We start from the raw sequence: 18,170 nt of genomic DNA, 5'->3' as shown, positions 1-18,170 counted from the left end.
CCTGCAAAGCACAGGAAACTGTTAGTTCTACCACTGAGGCCCGGTTATGGCGCTGATGTGGAGGTGACGTAGAGGTGAGGCAGCACTCTAAAGGTTAACGACCGTCCTCAAGCCAATAATGGCAGCAATGAGCAAACATCTCTGCTCCCTCATTCGATCTGCACTGATGAGTTACATAAGGTAGGTCGAGGCACCATTTGTTCCTTCTCACAGTTACCCAATAGAAAATTAAAATGATCTAGTTTCAGGAAAGTGTTCGTGCGAGGGTTGAGTTCCATTAATTTTTATGTGAAGATGGACTGATCAGTGGAGGAAGTGTGTAATGTGTGTGAGAGGGGAACACACACACACACACACACACAGTAAAGAAATCTAAAACCACGTGTCACAATTGGAAAATGCAATTTGCAATGGTTCCCTGAGATCACATCAGATTCTTGGGCTTCCTGATCACATTCAACCGAGCCACGGAGCATGTTGACCTTGGTCGATGTGTCAGGATTAGGTAACCAAAGTGTACGCTGTATGTGTGTGTGTGTGTTTAGCATATAGTTTCCCTCCAGGCAGTCAGAGTTGAGCAATCCATATGAAGCTGAAACACGGCCCAACTGGTCCTGTGATTCTCGGTTCTCTGTTTCTAATTTGAAACATGCAGTTTCTGAACTCAGCTTCTGCTTTGCACAACGCTTTTCAGGCTCCATGTGGCAGCAGCAGGTAGAAAACTACAAGTTAAAACTGGCACTTATACTGCTTCGGCTTTTACTTTAAATAAAAGCCAGCAGTTTTAAGACTTGGCTCTTTTCTCTTCAGTCACCATTCCTATGGGTTACAACACAATTCTGCTGTCAATTTAACAAATACTAGGATTCCTACACTTAACCTGTGATGGATATTTTGCAAAATTATATCTATACAGTGCTTTTTTAATGCCATGTTTTTGTTTTTTTATGTTTCTGTAACAGTTAATACACCAGTATGTCGAAGCTCTTCAACCGAAATGATATTTTTAATGCTAAAATATCATTATCATTGTTATCCATGCACTTTCAAATATACAGTTATACAAAAAAAACTAAAAAAAATAGTAAAGCACATTATTATTTCTTGATTAAGATGCCATATTATAGTTATTTACTTGCATTCCTGAATAAAAAAAATGTGTTTTGCCGGTTGAATGTGATGCTTGATTGACATCCTCTGGTTCACAGAGTTTGGTGAACTCTTAGAACTCTGAGCTCGGGAGGCGAATTGAATGAGGAATGGCAGAAGTAAACGTAGTCATAACTTAACAGCTCTTATGTCACGCCTCCACGTTTTTAACAACCATAAAACACAATAAAAATAAACTAAACCATTATATGGGACCTTTAAAGACAATGATTAGACAGCATTGGCTCGCACGCGGACGACTGACTGTAAAAGTCCACCTTAAAACGCAGCTTTATCCAAATCACACACTGCCACAGGAGACAGGAGAAAGACGAGAGCGTACCATTGGTATGTTGGATGCTGGCGTGTCGAGTTGGGTCACAGCCAGGCATTGGAATGTCCACAGCTCTATCATTTTTAGTATGTATATTACAGCATGTTAAGACAACCTCTACTTTGTTCCTCCTCCAACTTTTGGTGCATTTGCAGACATTTTCAAAAATGGCGGGTTGATTGAAGTTCATTTTTCAGTGGGTTAGCTATTATATTGTAAGCTCAGCTGCAGAGTTTAATCCTCAAATGCTGATATTGCGCCAACACTTTGGCTGACACGGTAAAACTTTTGCATGCAGTGAGAGCGAGCACCCTAAAATTTTATGCAATGGGAGAGGCCATAAATAATTTACTAATATTGTGCACTGGCAATGCCATAATAATACTGCATTGCAAAATCAGGTTGCACTTTGAAGCATCATTGAGAGTGTAATAACTGTGGACTGTCCAGACAAGTTAGGCAGCATTGGATCACCTTTCTTTCCTCTAACAAGCAGTTGCCTTAAAATATCATCAAAAATGGCTTAATTGGGCCCGATTCAAACGGTCTAGTCAGAGCAAGGCTTTACTGGCAAAGCCCAAGCGAGTGGGGAAAAAGGATTTCATGGCGACTCCTCTGAGAATAACTTGACCCCCACTGCTTGAGTCTTAACTGGATTCTCACCCCGTTGTCACCGTCAGCACTTCACCTGACCTCGGGATCAACTTTAACCTCCTCTCATCCCCTGAACCGCCCCGACCTGATCCATCCGGCATCAGCCCGGCTAAAGTCGCAACCCACACACCAACAAATATGCACCGAAGCCCCGTAAATAAACAGTATTATAGCCAGACAGAGGTACACACACATACACGGCCTCCATTTGAGAAGTGGCTCGTTAGTAGACGGTAATCAGCTTAGCGCTCTCCAACGCCCACCGGCTCTAAGCTCTTTACAGACAAAACCAGTTAGAGAAGTAGCGGCTGAGCGATGCCACGGCCCCGAATCCACCGAGACACACACACAGTCGGACGCACACAGATCATGGCGGAGACGTGGAGAGCAACAACGGTGTCAACATCTACACAATCACCTGCGACCGACCAGAGATGTGTGTGTGTGTGTGTGTGAGGAGGAGGGAAAAGGAAATTTATGTAGCAGGAGGGAGACAGACGGGGAAAACAAAAGAGGCCGGGAAACAAATTCAGACTGACAAGAACGCAGAAAATGGCACACAAATAAAGCATAAAGGAAAGCTCGAACGCTTTCTTGGGAGAGTGTATAAGGAGGGAGGGAGACAAATAAGAATGAGTGTGTGAAAAAGAGGGAAGCACTCCCTCCCTCCTTCCTCCTCCTCCTCCTCCTCCTCTTCGTGTGCACTCAGTAACCCCAGTCGGTTGGTGGGTGGCTGCTCCGTTCTTTTTAGGCAGCGCCCGACGCTCTCCGAGCCCAGCATACATCCCATACCACAATCAGAGCTCTGTAGCCAGGATCACGCTTGTACAGGGAGCTGGCATGCTGTCAAGCAAACACACACGCACACAGCGAGGTATGTGCATGTACAGACGGAAACACACACACGCAGCGAAGACGCACAGCGAGGGGAGTCGGTGCCAACGTAACCTTAAAAAACTGCAAGAGGGACTCATCAATCATTTAGTGCGCAGGATCAGAAAGCAGTGAAGAGTGCCTTTAACAGTTTTCTAAAAGAAGAAACAGTTTAACTCGCAGGTAGGTGTTCACATACAAGGAGTTTGGCTTGTTTTGAACCATAGATGGATTACAAAAAGCAAATGTTGCAGGCAGTAACGTGACAGTCACTAGGCTGAAGTCACCTGCTGCAAAAATGAAGATAAGAAACTGCTCGGCGCAGGATTTATTAAAGCAGACCTGCTCTGCCAGTTATTGGAAATCTTTCTTCTGATCTCAGTCAACTAAATCATGCACTCTGCATTTCATCTGATGGATGGCCTCGGTCCCACGGCGACTCCACAAGAGGTGCTTTCATTCATTCAAACGCTTTTTTACGCCGCTCACACGCCCAAGTGAAAAACTCCGTGGAACATTGTGAGAAAGAACAAGAAAAAAAGTCTGGGGGTGAAAAATAAAAGAAGAGAGCAAACAAAAAGTCCAGTGGGAGAGAGAGAAAGAGAGAGAAAAGACAGGAAGAGGAGGAGAAGAAAGAGGTTTGGAGAGCAGAGGAGGGAGGAATGGCGGGGCAGAGGGGCTTTGTTCAAAACAGAATGAGCAAAACAGTATTGACAAAGGAGAAAGGAGATGTGTGTGTGTGTGTTTTTGTGCATGTGTGTGTGTGTTGAAGACCACAGCCAGGTCAGTGAAGGTTACTTTGGCCATTAGTTGAGAAGCTTTTGGCTGATCTCTGCTTCCTGAAAGGTGATTGGCTCAGATGATTTGTTGTGAGCTTTTCCTATTAAGAGCAAGGCAGCGCTAAGACCAGCGTGTGTGTGTCTGCGTCTGTGTGTGTGTGTGTGTGTAATTTAGGCATTCTTTTACCTCACACGTGTGCAAACCAAACAAACCAAGATGTTCTAATGTAACTCAAGAGCTTTGAAGTGAAAAGCAAAAAGTGCGCAGGTGTGGCAGTCAAATACTCTTCCGTCAAACCCAATGACAAGTTCAATGGCGAAAGTCCACACACACACACACAAACACACACACAAACACACATTTCGTCTGTCCAGCGGCGCCTCTTTGACTGACCGAGCTGCCAATACAATTCACTCCCCTGCCTCTATGTTCCCGTATGTGTGTGTGTGTGCCAAATGCATGTGAATAAGGCACTAGTCAGTCAAAACATGACTAGAGTACTGAGCCATTAGTCGAGGTTTTACTACCTAATTACCATTCGCTTGGCCGGGCAGCTCACCAATAACACACACACACACATACAAAAAACAAAAGGACCGCAATTGAGGTCCTGTCAAGGAGCCCTTGAGCAAGTCATTTAACCCCCAGCTGGGCCATTTAGTGGCTGAGGGATATGAAGGGATGCATAGCTGAAAAAGAGCCTCTATGAGTGGGGAAAAAAAAACACTAAATTCCTCCAGTTTTGACATTCAGTAGGAAGATTATAACACTTGCATGTTTCTTTTTAAATACAAATGCATAAATTGTAAATACAACATTTCTTTAAGGGTGAATTTCTACTTACATTTTTAATACATTTAAAAATATACTTGTGAGATACTTTATAAACATTCTTTTAAAATTCTCTTTAGCGACAAGATTACAGCTTAAAAAACAATAAAATAAATTCTGAATCTTGGTCTAATTGATGAGAAATCTCAGAGGATGTTTCCCAAAAGCAGATCTGTCCAAAATAAAATTTGCTGCCATAAAATGTCCTTCCAGTTTGCCCACAGAAAATGCCCCCTGTGCCTTCAATATTTGCAATAAATGCACTTCTAAAACAGAAAGTTCACTCTGACAAATCTATTTTGCTGCTATGCTGCATTCCCCACATTAATAATGACTGATGGTCGGCATCATCGAGATTTTATCGATACTACTACTCATATGCTCATCGAGTACGCTTAGCGGTTCTGTTTGTCATTTTCTAGACTTAGATAAACTTTAATGATCCACAAGGGAAATTGTTTTAACACAGTAGCACAAAATAAAGAATTATATAAGAATATACAAAAAAGCAAGCAGGAAAAAAAAATTTATACAAAAATTTCCATATGTACAATTTTACAATTCTTTTTTTTCCCCTCCAAGTAAAGATGACAATCAAAAAATAGAAATACTACTGTATACATGTAGAAATAAACACTATACACATGCCCATACGCACTATATTCTTATCTTAGAAATATGTATATTTATAAGAGGTTAAAAAAATGAAACAACAGAACTAACATGGCTCTATTTGATCTGAAAGTTTCCTGTCTCATTCTTTACTTTTATGCGAAAAACTGAATACAGGAGATTTCCTTTGACAAAATTTTCACTCAAGAAAACTGTTACTGAACATAAAGACAGCTCCAAATCAATGATCCACCCCTGTTTTGAGTTCAGATGATGCTCTGACAGTTCCAGTTTGAATTCAGAAAATGCAGCCAAAGCTACACAATCAGCTGGTTAATTGTAAAGTTTAATAATTGAACCACGCTTGTGTAATTAAATAACTCCCTGTGAGGGTAAAAGGCTACGAACATTCCCAAATTAATGAGACGCGAAGTACTGCAAGTTATCCGCCTGGATGTGACGAGCTCCTGATGTTTAGACGGACTGATCAAGTTTCTGCTTTTACGAGCAAAAGACTTGTTGCACTTGTAGCAACAAACATTTTCAGCATTGACCCCAGTGAAATGGATCCACACTTTTAAAAGCTCCTTCTCCCGTCACTCCAGCACAGAAAGCAGAATGTCTGAGCTCCTCCGGTCTTTTATAATTCAAACCCTCAGGTTCGTTTAAAATTGGATTTTTGTAACCAGCCCAGCTCCTTAAACCAACCTGGTATCTTTAAGAGCATCAACAAATAATGTTGATTAATTACACAATCATTTATTGAGTTGAAGTAATATTTTTACAAGTCGATATTCTCTGTTTTCTGCTTCTTAAATCTTTTTTTAATCTATTTTTTAAAAAACTTTTCTACAACAGTTAACATCTTTTGTAAATAAAAAGACTTAACGATGTCATCTTGGGAAACACTGATCAACTTTTTCCATTTTCTGATATTTTTTGGACAGAACAAAATAATAAAAAGATTAACCCGCAATCAAAAGAATAATTTGCTGCAGCTCTAGTGTTTCCATTCCGATCGCTTAACGACCACCTCGTTATCGAATGCTAACTTTGGTAATCAACCTACATTTCCTCGATGTATTGACCCGTGACAGGAAGTGTGTCTACAGTTGACTGTCAGCGTGAACGCGTCGCGTGAAAAAAACCTCTGGATTAATTGATAAGACGGGTAAGTGATACACATGGAGTGCAGTAAAGGATGAATGTGTCCGTTACACCAGGACCCTGACACAAGATATGACCCCCTGCTGGGCGTGTGGAATTACTGGAATTACACACACACACACACACACTTTCACACACACACACCTCGTCCCTATCAGCTGATCTATCCCTCTTGAGCTCCATGTGATGAGCTCAAGAATGAAGCCAGTCAGGTTCTCACCCTGACCCCGTGAATATACTGTCAAAGTAGCGCTCATTTATAACGCACACATGTCATTTTTTATTTTTTTTTCTGCCTCTGTCAGCAAGATTGCACAGAGCAGGAGCCAGGCATGTGATGAAAAAAAAAAAAAAAGGCATGTGGTGGGAGATGAGCATCGTCAACCTGGTCAAGGTCTTGGAAAAAGGAGTTACTGAAAACAAAAACCAGATGGGTGATAATGTGTTGGTACAGAGAGAGTGAAAAGGAGAGGCAAACAATGAATGAAATTTCTTCTTTAGTAATTGCAAAAAATCTCTCTAGTCAGATTTTATGGCATTTTTCTCATTTTGATCCAAATAAATCCTTAATTTCAAGCTTAGAAATTTGGCTCACCTCCTCCCTTTGCTCTCAATTCATCATCACTTTGTCTCCTTTTCCTGTCAACGTCCATCTCCCTTTTCAATCTCGGCTTTAGAAAAAAAAAAAAAAAAAAGGCCTGAAAGCATCCTCGCCCATTGTCCGTGCTTACTAGCTCCCAGCTTCAGTGTATTAGAGTGTAGCAGAAGTAATAATAGTATGAAAGCAATTACGTAGGAGTGACGGCAAACGTTGCGCCACCTGCAAACCGAGAGAAAATTTCCATTCACAGAAAGGAGGACGGCAACGTTTACAATACGTTTTATGCTCGCCCGTGATATAATTCAATGGAGGTGGGAGAAGGGTGTATGACAGTTCAACAAGTGCGCAGAGAGCGAGAGAGAGACACACACACACAGACGCACAAAAATCCAACACACACAGCAGAGATTTAGTCTCTATTCATCCTGCAGAACCAAATCCTCCCATTTCCTCTCCTGCCTCACACTGCACTCAATGGAAGATTAGTCTGTGGCGGAGTGGACCTCAGGCAACATCTGAAACAACACACACACACACACACACACACGCTGGCAAGTCCGTACAACACTTCCCTCTGAGGGCAGATGTCAGTAACTACTTTTTATTTCGGCAACACCTCTAATTTATTGTATTTTAACGCTTCCTTTTGTATTTTAACAGTTCTAGCACATCCTTGGGAGTAGGTGAAGCCTAACACTAGCCCAGGGCAGGGCTAAGGTTGATATTAGCAGTGTGTGGAAACAAAATGCAGCCTCCTTATTCATTCCAGTGGGTTACGGTACACCTGCGGAATGTAACTACACTGACGTCACCCACAGGTTCTTGGATTACTAATTTGAAGCCTTGAGTTTGGCATTATGCCGTCGCCAAGAGGCAACAGTACCCATACGACTGAAGACAGGCCCTGACGGCAACATGGGACCAGGAGCTCCTCAGCCCAACATGATGCCTTCTGGAGCTGACACGGGAATGCACTAGCCTCCTCCATCACAGCAACGACATGTACAAATCAGCATCTTGGATATCGTTCTTTTGAAATTGGATGTCATGAGCGAAGTCTGGATCTAAGAGAGAAATCCAGGAGATGATGCATGGCCATGTAATCAGTCAATCAAATCCCTTTTATTGTCGTTGTACAAGGAAATTCAGTTGATATTCTCATCTTAACCAAACATAAAACATGCAGTTATCCAAAAGTTTGGCTCTTCCAAACTGGATTAGAGCCCCAAGTGTCCGAACTGACAGACAAAACACACATCGCAGGACAAAACACAGAGTTCCGTCATCATGCAGCGCCACATAGCAGCCAATCACAAGGTCGTCCTGGCCTAAAACATGTTTAAACCCTTTATTTCTACCATACCTCCAACATGACAGACTAACCTAAATCGTCTCTGCAGCATCTCTTTTCCAGGTGTTATGTATGTAGCACCTTATTTCCAGTAGATTTTGCTGAAGCCATTTGCAACCCATGACCGTTTACAGTCGAGCCGACAGCTCCTCTGTACTCGCGGAGACTCGTGTTGTTCAAGTCGCAGCGCTCACTGTTGGTGGCCTTTTACCACGTTTGCGCAGAACCCCGCATCGTGCGCAGCGGTGTGTGCGAAGGCTTGATCATCCGTCACAAAGCTGTTTGTGTGTGTGTGTTATAGCAAATCAACTCGGATTACTCTCCGAGCCCTCGGATTCGCCTAATTGGATGGAGGCAAAGGGCTGTAATGAGACAATGTTGCTGCTGCGGCGCACACAGATGACCTCACCACATGGTCTGTGCTTGAAGTTAGTGGGGAAAAGAAGTCTCGAGTCCTCCAACATACCCGTGTGGTAGCACGGACACACATGCGCACACAACCTTCAACACTCGTCCAAAACCCAAACAGAAGCGAGTTGTTGCTAAGTGTGGTGTGAATTTGGTGACTCCCTGAACAGACCACCCAAACAAAGCAAACCGGACTTCAGAGAAGGACACATCCTTGCCTTCAACGAAAACAAACTTCACCCCGCCACCCACCCAAAAAAAGATCCTCGGTGGCTGCGCTTTGCGGTATTATCCGAAGAAATCCAAATAAATAAGTTAGGGATAATATCAAATAAACACAGAAATATGGCTTTTGTTTAGTCAAGCTTAGGAGGAAATGGATTCAGGCCTCTCTTCTGTCCTCGTGTTCCTACGCAGCTTTTCTGAATCGTCCTGTGGGGGCAAATCAGTTGTGTAATGCCGTAATGAGGCTCATGAAGGAAAGTTGGGTTTGCAACGTGGAGAAATTCAAGCTAATTTCCAGCTTAATATGGATTATGTAATCATAAGATGCAGGGGTGTACCTCCCACCTAGTCCCTTTTTCTTAACATCCATACAGTCGATTATACAACAGTCAAATACAAAAAGAAGAAAATCTCTGTGGCTAATTAGTCCTTAAAATCTGATATTATAAAATTGCTGTTACTAAATGCATTGCGGTTGGTCTCTCTTGATCTCAGACGGGTAAACAAATGCTAATTTAACAGAAAATCAGGCCGCAGATAACCACGAATGCGTTCAAATTCCTCGAACCACCTGCCAAGAAGCGCAGGAGCTTAAAAAGTCGCGTATCAACCTCGGATTTAGCCTCCACATGTTTAAACCCGCTATTTCGACTCTACATCTGTGTGCGCTTAGACTCTGCATAAAAATGAGCTGTGTGTCACTGTGCTGAGAGCCGAACTGTGCGGAGCAGGCTGGAGCTCGGTGTGCCTCCAGCGAAAAAAAAAAGCGAAAAAAATCACAACAGATAAACAGATAAAAGTGAATACACACACATACCGAACACACACACACACACACACACACAGAACTTAGCCTCACCCACTTTGGGGGTCATGTCCCATCCACGTGGTTGTGTTTTACATAACACTAGTGCTGTCAGTCTAACCTAGTGCAGGCTTGGATTACACACCCAGCAAGACAAGCCTGTCCAACACATGAAAACACTTCTGAGCCGAGAACTGAATGTATGTGCCGGACAGAACTGTCTTCAGCTCATTACACTTTATCTCCATACTTGTGACCTTTTATTGGGTATGATGACTGTCTACTCACCAACCGAACTTGCTGAGACATGAACATGCAGCAAAGAGAAGTCAGACAAGGCAAGAAATACGAGCAGATGATAGCACAAATCCCCTCCCGCCCCCTGGGGACGATTGGTTCATAAGTGAACATGACCACCAAGATACATTTTGTTTTCTCCACATAAGAAAAATCCAGAATGTATGAATATGTCAAATGTAGCTGGCAATATTACACTTTGCAAAGTTGCATATTGGGCCACAAGTGGCTCCAAAGTAGCTGTGATGTCACAAATTAATCTAAATTTAAAGAGATCAGATTCAAATAGCGCACGGAGAAGAATTCCTCCTTAAGTTTATGAATGCAAACACAGCCGACTAGCTGTACATACGTCATCCTCTACAATAAATGCTGTTAAAGCTATGCAGCGCATGAGCAGAATACATTTTTGACTGAGAAAGAAAACTCCACATTAGCGAAATTATTCAGAAAAAAGGCAAAACTATCACTCAAACTGTCCAAAGGTCAACTTGACCTGAAGTGATTCCATTTCACTCCCTTCAAATGAAGCGATTTATATAATGTGACCTTGCGTGCACATTTTTGTCTTAACTCAAACAGACTATCACAAAAGCAAAAATAAGACCCAAATTGTAGCTAATTCAAAGTCTCCTTTAATTTCATCTTTATATTATCAGCGTCTGATGTCGATAACTGCCAGCGCCTTTCACAAAGACGGCATCTTTTTTTTTTTTTTACAACATTCACAAAAAAAAAGAAAAAAAAGAGGAATGAGAGCAAATTTCACACCACTTCTCCGCTCTACAGCGAACAGGGCTCAGTTACTAGAAGCACTCGGCTGTGTGAATACAACTCCTGGTCGCTTCACTGACTGACTTTAACTATGTTTGCTCCTTCCAGGCCCACATGACCTGAGACTTTGAGGAACGGGCGACGTGCCAAACAGCCGCAAACTGCGCCAACAGATCCAGCTTTGTTAGCAATAAAAACGACATGCCACTATGACACGGATTTATTTTATTTGCACACAAATTTTATTTTTGGTGGTTACACTAATAGAAGACAGGACTTTTTGTTTTAGGGGCATCAATAATTCATAAATTCTTGCAGGATTCTTGCATCAATGAGATGAATTATCTTAATTTTGCATGGTAATTATTTACTATGGATTACACAGAATTCCTATTTATATTTTTACATAAAATGGATAATACTGCAATACAAGCCACTATTCAAACATAAGGTTAAAGATTATATCCATATCGCACAGCTTTATCTGAAGTAAAGTCTAATTAAGTCCTCACAATGGTCGAGTTGGTGTTCACACACATTCTGATCCAGTTGGTCGGTCATGCATGACTTTAGTCCACTTAGGCAACAGTAAACAAATGTAAACCGCCTCACCGCTATGATCTGTCATCTGTTCATGTGATTCGGAATTGATTTAACAACAAAACAACTTCACTAGATTTCAGTTTATTATATTCAGTGACTAAATCCAACTGTGATTCTGAGGCTTCATATGACTAACTTTACATTTTACTTTGTATCCAGGCTAAATTCTACACTAAAGATACATTTGTTTGGCTCTTCCCATGAGAAACTTCATCCTCACGGGGGGAAGCGGTGCGTGCCAGGGAAGGAATTCTGCAGGTTATTTTGAGACTGGCATAAAGATTCCCCTCCAGATGGCAAAGAAATACAATAATTGGCTGGTGAGGGACAACTGGATGGCAACGATAATAAAAATTCTCTCACGTGGTTTTTCGTGGAAGATTGTGGCGCAATGGCTGGTTTATTTTTAAGTTAACATTTGCCCCAAAAATCCTCTCCACTTCGTAAACTACATGTTTCGCTCTGTTCTGCTTAAGGTCACAAAAAAAAGCAACTTCCCAGTTGCTGTAATTAATTTGACTTTTTTATTTCATTTTCCTTCTAAAAGATATAATTTGGAGTGAGACGGCTCACCCCGTGATTCCTAATTATCTAAATCATGAGGTTATTTTTACACACTACATATTACATAACCGCTATCCAATAGGATTGTTTCTGGCACACGTCCCACTACTGCTGTTCAATTTTAGCCTTTGGCCCTCGGTGCCAAAAGAGCGCACCCCTGAGACATACACTCAGTCTTTTCCTATACAAGCTGGTGCCTGTTGGGGGAAAAAAAACACCCTGTAATTACAGTAGATCTGAACTCTTAAAAAAAACACACACACACATACACACAGGATCCACGCAGACAAGATAATTAATCGTTTCTAACCTGTATTTTTGTGTGTAGATAGATTGGTCGTTATGTACCATCTCAGTGTGTTCGCTTTTCAGTTTTGTTTTCGTCTGTCTCTTTCTCTGATTGTTACAGCATAAGGTCTCAGACAAAAATCAGTTTCTGAATGTTTCCGCAAGCGAGGATGGCCTGAAATACAATGTATCGGGGAGGAGGACGAAAGGCATAAAGACAAGAGATGTTTTCATGAAAAATGCTGAACAATAGTATGTGTAGTGAACAGAAGGGAGGGAAGGAATTTCAAAAATCCATCAGCCTAGATGTCAGGCGAGGACAAACACTGTAAAGAATGAAAAGGGACGAGGAGTCAAATAGAAAAACAAAGAAACAAAGGCAGAAATATGGAGGAAAATAAGAAAACAATCAGGAAAACCAGATAGAAAAGACAAAAATTATAGACTGCAAGAAAAAAAAAAAAAAGTTTCAGGAGAGTCCACGAGTCTTCGGGCTTGGCCCTGCTGAGGCCCGCCAGCCCACCGCGGCAAAAACACTCGAACAAAAGGATCATTTATTGGAGGAGGAAAGAGGGGGAGGCCGAATGGAGGGATGAAAGGAGGGGGAACACTGTACAGAGGCATTTGAGAGCTGTGTGAGTGAAACACTGGCCCCATCTCAACATTCACAGCCAATGTGTAACATTCTCCCCCACGCTGCCCCGCCGACGTTCTCAGCAGCCAGGGCCCATATGGTCCCACTGTGGTACCCTGCTAGCATTTCTATTTAAAATCCACACAAAACACCCCCTGCTTCCACCAACACGGCCTCCATTTCCCCATAAAACCACCACGGCGGCGTATGGATGCGAGGGCTGATGGTTCATTTCCATCCGTGGAATCTATGAAAACCAACTGTTGAGCTGAGCCGTGCTGCACCGGCCGCAAGATCCCATGATGAATTTCTGCTAATGCCTTGGATTCTTCATTAAATCCAACTGTGGAGCCAAGCTATGAAATGTTTACCACATAAACCCTAGAGGTGTAAGTCTCGCACAACCTACAGTGCAAATCATGTGGAAGCTAGCAGGCCTGCATAAACAGCGAGGCTTGGCAGGACGCATTCATCACAAGAGCCCTACTGTGGAAGGTTAAGCAAGACTACTGAGTGTTTCCCTGATGCATATAAATCCACATCTCCATTTAAATGCTACTCTATCTGCTTAAACTGCAGGCGTCTGCTTCTTAACAGGCCAATTTAGTGCAGACAGTGGTTCAAAGAGAATGTTTTTCTGTGAGGAAACGTCTCACAGTGAGTTAGTTGAGCCATTGTTTAGCTGTGGTGGTCCCCCACGGTTAGAAAATTGCTCCACACAGTAGGAAAAAATGTAAATACAGTGAAAATTCATAACCTGGCGTTACTGACCCCAACGTTTAGCACGGCAGTTACCGCACCACTGTAAATATAGACAAATAAAACAACAATTTTCAATTACAGCAGGAATCCTAAACATTGAGTGCATGACATTACAGGATACAAAACGCATATCATTTTAAATTCCCTAATGGGCTACAATAAACGCCTGAAGCGTTCAGGCTTGAATTGAGTAATCAGAGCAAGTAATACTTTTATAGTCAAATCCACAAACTTAGCAGCCAATTTCAACTGCTTACATGCTTTCCTTCAAAAGTTGTCAGGTTCTAGAAACTCATAAAATAACACAATCTGAAATTATTTATGTGCGATTTATAGAGCATGTTTTATCCCCCACAGCTTTCTTCTTTTGTCAAAGTACATGATTGTATTTTGGACAGGTCAACAGAAAGCAGGGTCAAAGTTCAGCTTTACTGAACTTGTACGAGAACGCTTCAATGGCAAGTCTGAATGGATGTCTGTGCTAAGAGTCGCACTGCAGTGAGATGTCTATGACAGCTCTCCTCTTCGAAAAACAATGGCTCAACCAGAGCAGAATGAGCCTGACGCTTGTCATATATGTGTAACAAACGGTAACAAATCAGCACCCCAATGCTGAAAGGAATAACTGAATTGAGGTAATTTTGTAGCACTGAGAATGCTTACAGAACATTCAAGAAGCCTCAAGAGGATCAATAGTAATTTCCAGAGTATCGATATTCATTGATATTCCAATAGGTTGTCTGGCCTTTAACACATTACATAATCAAATTGCGTAATAAGTGTGCGTGCACCATGCCTCAGACAAGGAAATCGATTCAAGGATCGTCAGAGTAGTCGATTTGTATCTCATAATGTGACAGTCATACAAATTTGACAAGTGTCTACAGTTTAATCTGGCGCCAGGTAAAGTTTGATTACAAGCATAGATGGAGAGGGTAGCTGTGCTCCATTGGATTTTCTTGAAAAACATATATTTTTTTCCTCTTAACAGAGACAAAACACAGGACAGGCAAGAGGGCAAAAACTGAAAAAGAAAGTGGTGATAGACTGCCGACTGTGTGAAGAGAAAACTAAAAATAAAAGTAAAGATTTGATGCAAAAAAAAAAAATCTGTTTTCTAAGAAAAGGGTAGACCTTACCTGTTCCCTCCTTATTTCCATTTTGATGTGTCCGCAACTCCTCTGATTTGTAGAAGTCGATGCTGGCATATGTGTTGAGACTAGAGCTGTTGCTGCTGCCGACTGCTGCACCCACTCCCACTCCCCCGACTCCAGAACCTGCACCCAGTACAGAAAAGAGGCGAGATGGGGCCTGACTTCCAGAAGGCCCATCCAGGCCCAGATGTGGGCTCTCTTTGTTGGCCAAGTCCAAGTCTATGTAGTTAAGGCCTTGCTCTGTGGATGAGGTCTGAGTGTTTGTGGGAAGCAACTGCTGTCCAGGGAGGGGAAACTGAGTGGGGGGATCAGTCACAGCACCATTCCCCCACAGCATGCTATCAAAGCCCAGCCGGCGGGCCACAGCTTGGGTGTGTTCTGGAAAGAGGGAGGCAGTTGAAGATGAAGTAGAGGTAGAGGTGGGGAGGGAAGGTGAGGCAAGGAAGGTTTCTGAGCAGTGCCGTCTGCGTCCTTGGGGGTCAGCCCGGATAACTTTAGCCCCCTGGTCTGGGTTGGGTCCTGATTTGGCTAAGGGGAAGTCTAGACCCCGTGACAGCACTGGAACAGAAGGATCAGTACTGCTGGGAGACGGGACTTTGGGGGAAACACTGGATGTTGACCGAGAGACAGTGTTGCTATTCAAGCTGAAGGCCATCTCAGTGTAGTCGCCACAGGATGTAGGGGACTCAGACTCAGTCACCGATGGAACGTTTTCTCTGTTTTTCCTAAGTGAAGCCTCAGCCACTTCAGCCTCCTCTTCATGAGGGCCAGTAGCGCCCTCATTACAAGTTTTAGGGGCATGGGCAAGAGTAGGAGGCGTGGGAGGGGTGTGGAAAGAAGGGAAAACTAGTGGGGTAAGGGATAGGGGTGAGGGGGAGGGTGAAGGGCCCAGGTCCATGTTGACATATTCAGAGGCAGCTGGGGGAGTGATGGGGGCAGAGGGGCTACGGGAGAGGGGTATGAAGTTACCTAAGCAAGACGTTGGCCTGTGTTGAGGATGCTGACTGCTTGAGCCATGAGGCAATGATAAGCCATGCCTAAGACCCCTGCCACGCCCTCCTCCAACCCCCGTCTGGCTGCACTTCTCCCCCTTGAACTCTATGCTTACATACTCCCCAGGGCTCTTAGGTTCTGGGGGCAGGGGATTCTCACGGACCCTAGGAAGGGTGTTAGCCTTGGATACATCAACAAACAAGCTCACTGGTCTGCTTCTAGTGTGGCTACCCTGCTTGGACAACCCACCAGAGCCCCTTCTCTGCTGGAGCTTACTGGAGCTTACATCTTTGGACTGAGTTCCCCCAGTCATGTTACTTAGTGTCTGAGTAGTCCGGTCTTCACTCTCCCCGAGGCTCTCACTGCTGGCTGAGCTGGAGGAATATGAGGAAGAGGACAGTGACAGGTGGCGACCAACCACTGAATTGCCTGCTGCTTGTTGCTCCTGACGCCCTCCCATAGTTCTACCTCCACCCATTCCCCTACTACAACTCCCATTGGGCCTTCTGCCTCGTCCAGGCCCATCATCAAAGTGTCCAGCAGAGGGGTTATGTTTGTATGACCGTGGAAGAGAGTAGTAAGAATAAACCATCTTGGGTGCTTGTTGTTGGGAACTGGTCTCCAAATGGCAGGTATGCTCAGGAGGTGGAGGACTGCCATTTACAGAACGAGCGCTAATTGGAGACATGTTCATATAGTCACTGCCTGCTCTGCTGTCTGCACTGCCACTGCCCACCCAAGCCCCTCCAGAAAGTCCTCCACGTTGGTCAGGAGAGCAGCTGCTATTGGGAGACATTATCATATAGCCATCAGAAGTTGGTGGAGGTCGGATCTGCTGCGGAGGAGACACGCTGTTATTAGGAGTCATGGCCATGTAATCATCAGCAGCTTTGGAATCTGAGTCAGGGACAGAGACGGCCAATGACTGGGAGAGGGACACTGGAGGCTGAGTGACTCCAGGCAGCATGGACATGTACCCATTGTCCACACCTAAATCTACAGCTCCACCAGCTCCTCCACCCCCCTCAGCTTTGAACTCTCCTGCCACATCCAAGTACCCTCCTCCAACCCCTGCTGACCCAGCACCCATGCCAGATTCCCTGTGTGTAGAAGAGCAGGTGGATGTAAAAGACTCTCGGCTGGTGCTCCTCGACATGATGGCATAATCTGCAGAATCTTCATCTGCTGGCTCCTCAGCTCTGCGCTGACGTGGTGCCAGCCTTTCCAAAGCCATAGGAGGTAAGGAAGCCCGCTTACTCAACAGTCTCCGTTCAGCTTCACATTCACGGCTGGAGGAGCGGCGGAGCACTCTCCGGGTCTGCGGTTGGGAGCCAGAGGCGGGTGTTCCTGGCGCAGGCAGGGAGCTGGACGTCAAGCTCCCTTGATTACTGTTGCTACCACCACTACGTTGCCCCATTAGGATATAGTTGGCTCCATCTTCACCAAGAGACTGGCTGCCGGCACTACCAACTGAGCTTCCAGGGAGGCTCGGGGAGGGGAGGAGAGTGTGATCCCCAGGACTAGAACCATACTCGTCTGACGAGCCATAGTCACTAGGTGAGCCCGAGACAGAGGCACGATGAGAGGGCACCCGACTGTAGGCACCAGACCCCTGACCAGCACCAGCAGAAGATGTTACACCTCCAAACTCAGAGCCATGCCCAGAGCTGGAGGAGAGGCTTGGGGCTGGGGAGGGTGCTGGGGTGGAAATGGAGCGCATCAATCCAAGAGGAGTTTTAGCAGCTGTGGTGGGCGCTGAACGGGCAGACTTCGATCTGAGAATTGGCGTGGTGGAGCAGGAGCCATTGGTAGAGGGGCTGGAGTTCACGCCATGTAGTGGTGTGGTCCCTGCAATCCCATCCTCACCTTTCCCCCCATCACTAGCAGTGCGAGACCTTGGGAAGCTATGCCGGGGGGTAGGAGATGCATTTGCATTGCTGACTGCTCCACTGTTGGCTCCTGCAGGAGGCTCAGTTCTGGGACGGCGAGTGAAGCCAACCTGACTGGGAGGAGGGTTTGGGTGGTGGCGGCGTGAGGGAACACTAATAGGGTTAGAAGCAGTGGCACCTCCTCCAGGGCCAGAGTTCGACTGAGACTTGCTGCGCTGGCGGAACTCCTCACTCAGTGCCTTCATGGCTTCTAGCAAGGTTTCATGCATGTTCTGGGCCACCACTGAATCATCCACCTAGAACATAATGCAACAAACAGTCAAAACATTCAACTCAAACCGAAACTGCAGACGTTTAAAAATAAATTCTTTGTTACAAATCACAGTAAATGGGCCTAGAAGTCTATAATATATCAGAGGCAG

The 18,170-nt window shown here is 44.3% G+C and overlaps 1 protein-coding gene across 1 annotated transcript in view; it reads right to left on the bottom strand.

Moving 5' to 3' along the window:
• LOC103358038 (insulin receptor substrate 1-B) overlaps positions 1-18,170 on the bottom strand; it is a 47,802-nt gene that overhangs the window by 17,974 nt on the left and 11,658 nt on the right. Inside the window, exon 3 of the mRNA XM_008282843.1 lies at positions 14,852-18,044. Coding sequence (XP_008281065.1) covers positions 14,852-18,044 — 3,193 coding nt within the window. The remainder of the gene's footprint in view (positions 1-14,851; positions 18,045-18,170) is intronic.

Source organism: Stegastes partitus, unplaced genomic scaffold, assembly GCF_000690725.1.
Source record: "Stegastes partitus isolate 25-593 unplaced genomic scaffold, Stegastes_partitus-1.0.2 Scaffold287, whole genome shotgun sequence".
Lineage (NCBI taxonomy): Eukaryota > Metazoa > Chordata > Actinopteri > Pomacentridae > Stegastes > Stegastes partitus.
This window is presented reverse-complemented; position numbering and strand designations above follow the sequence as displayed.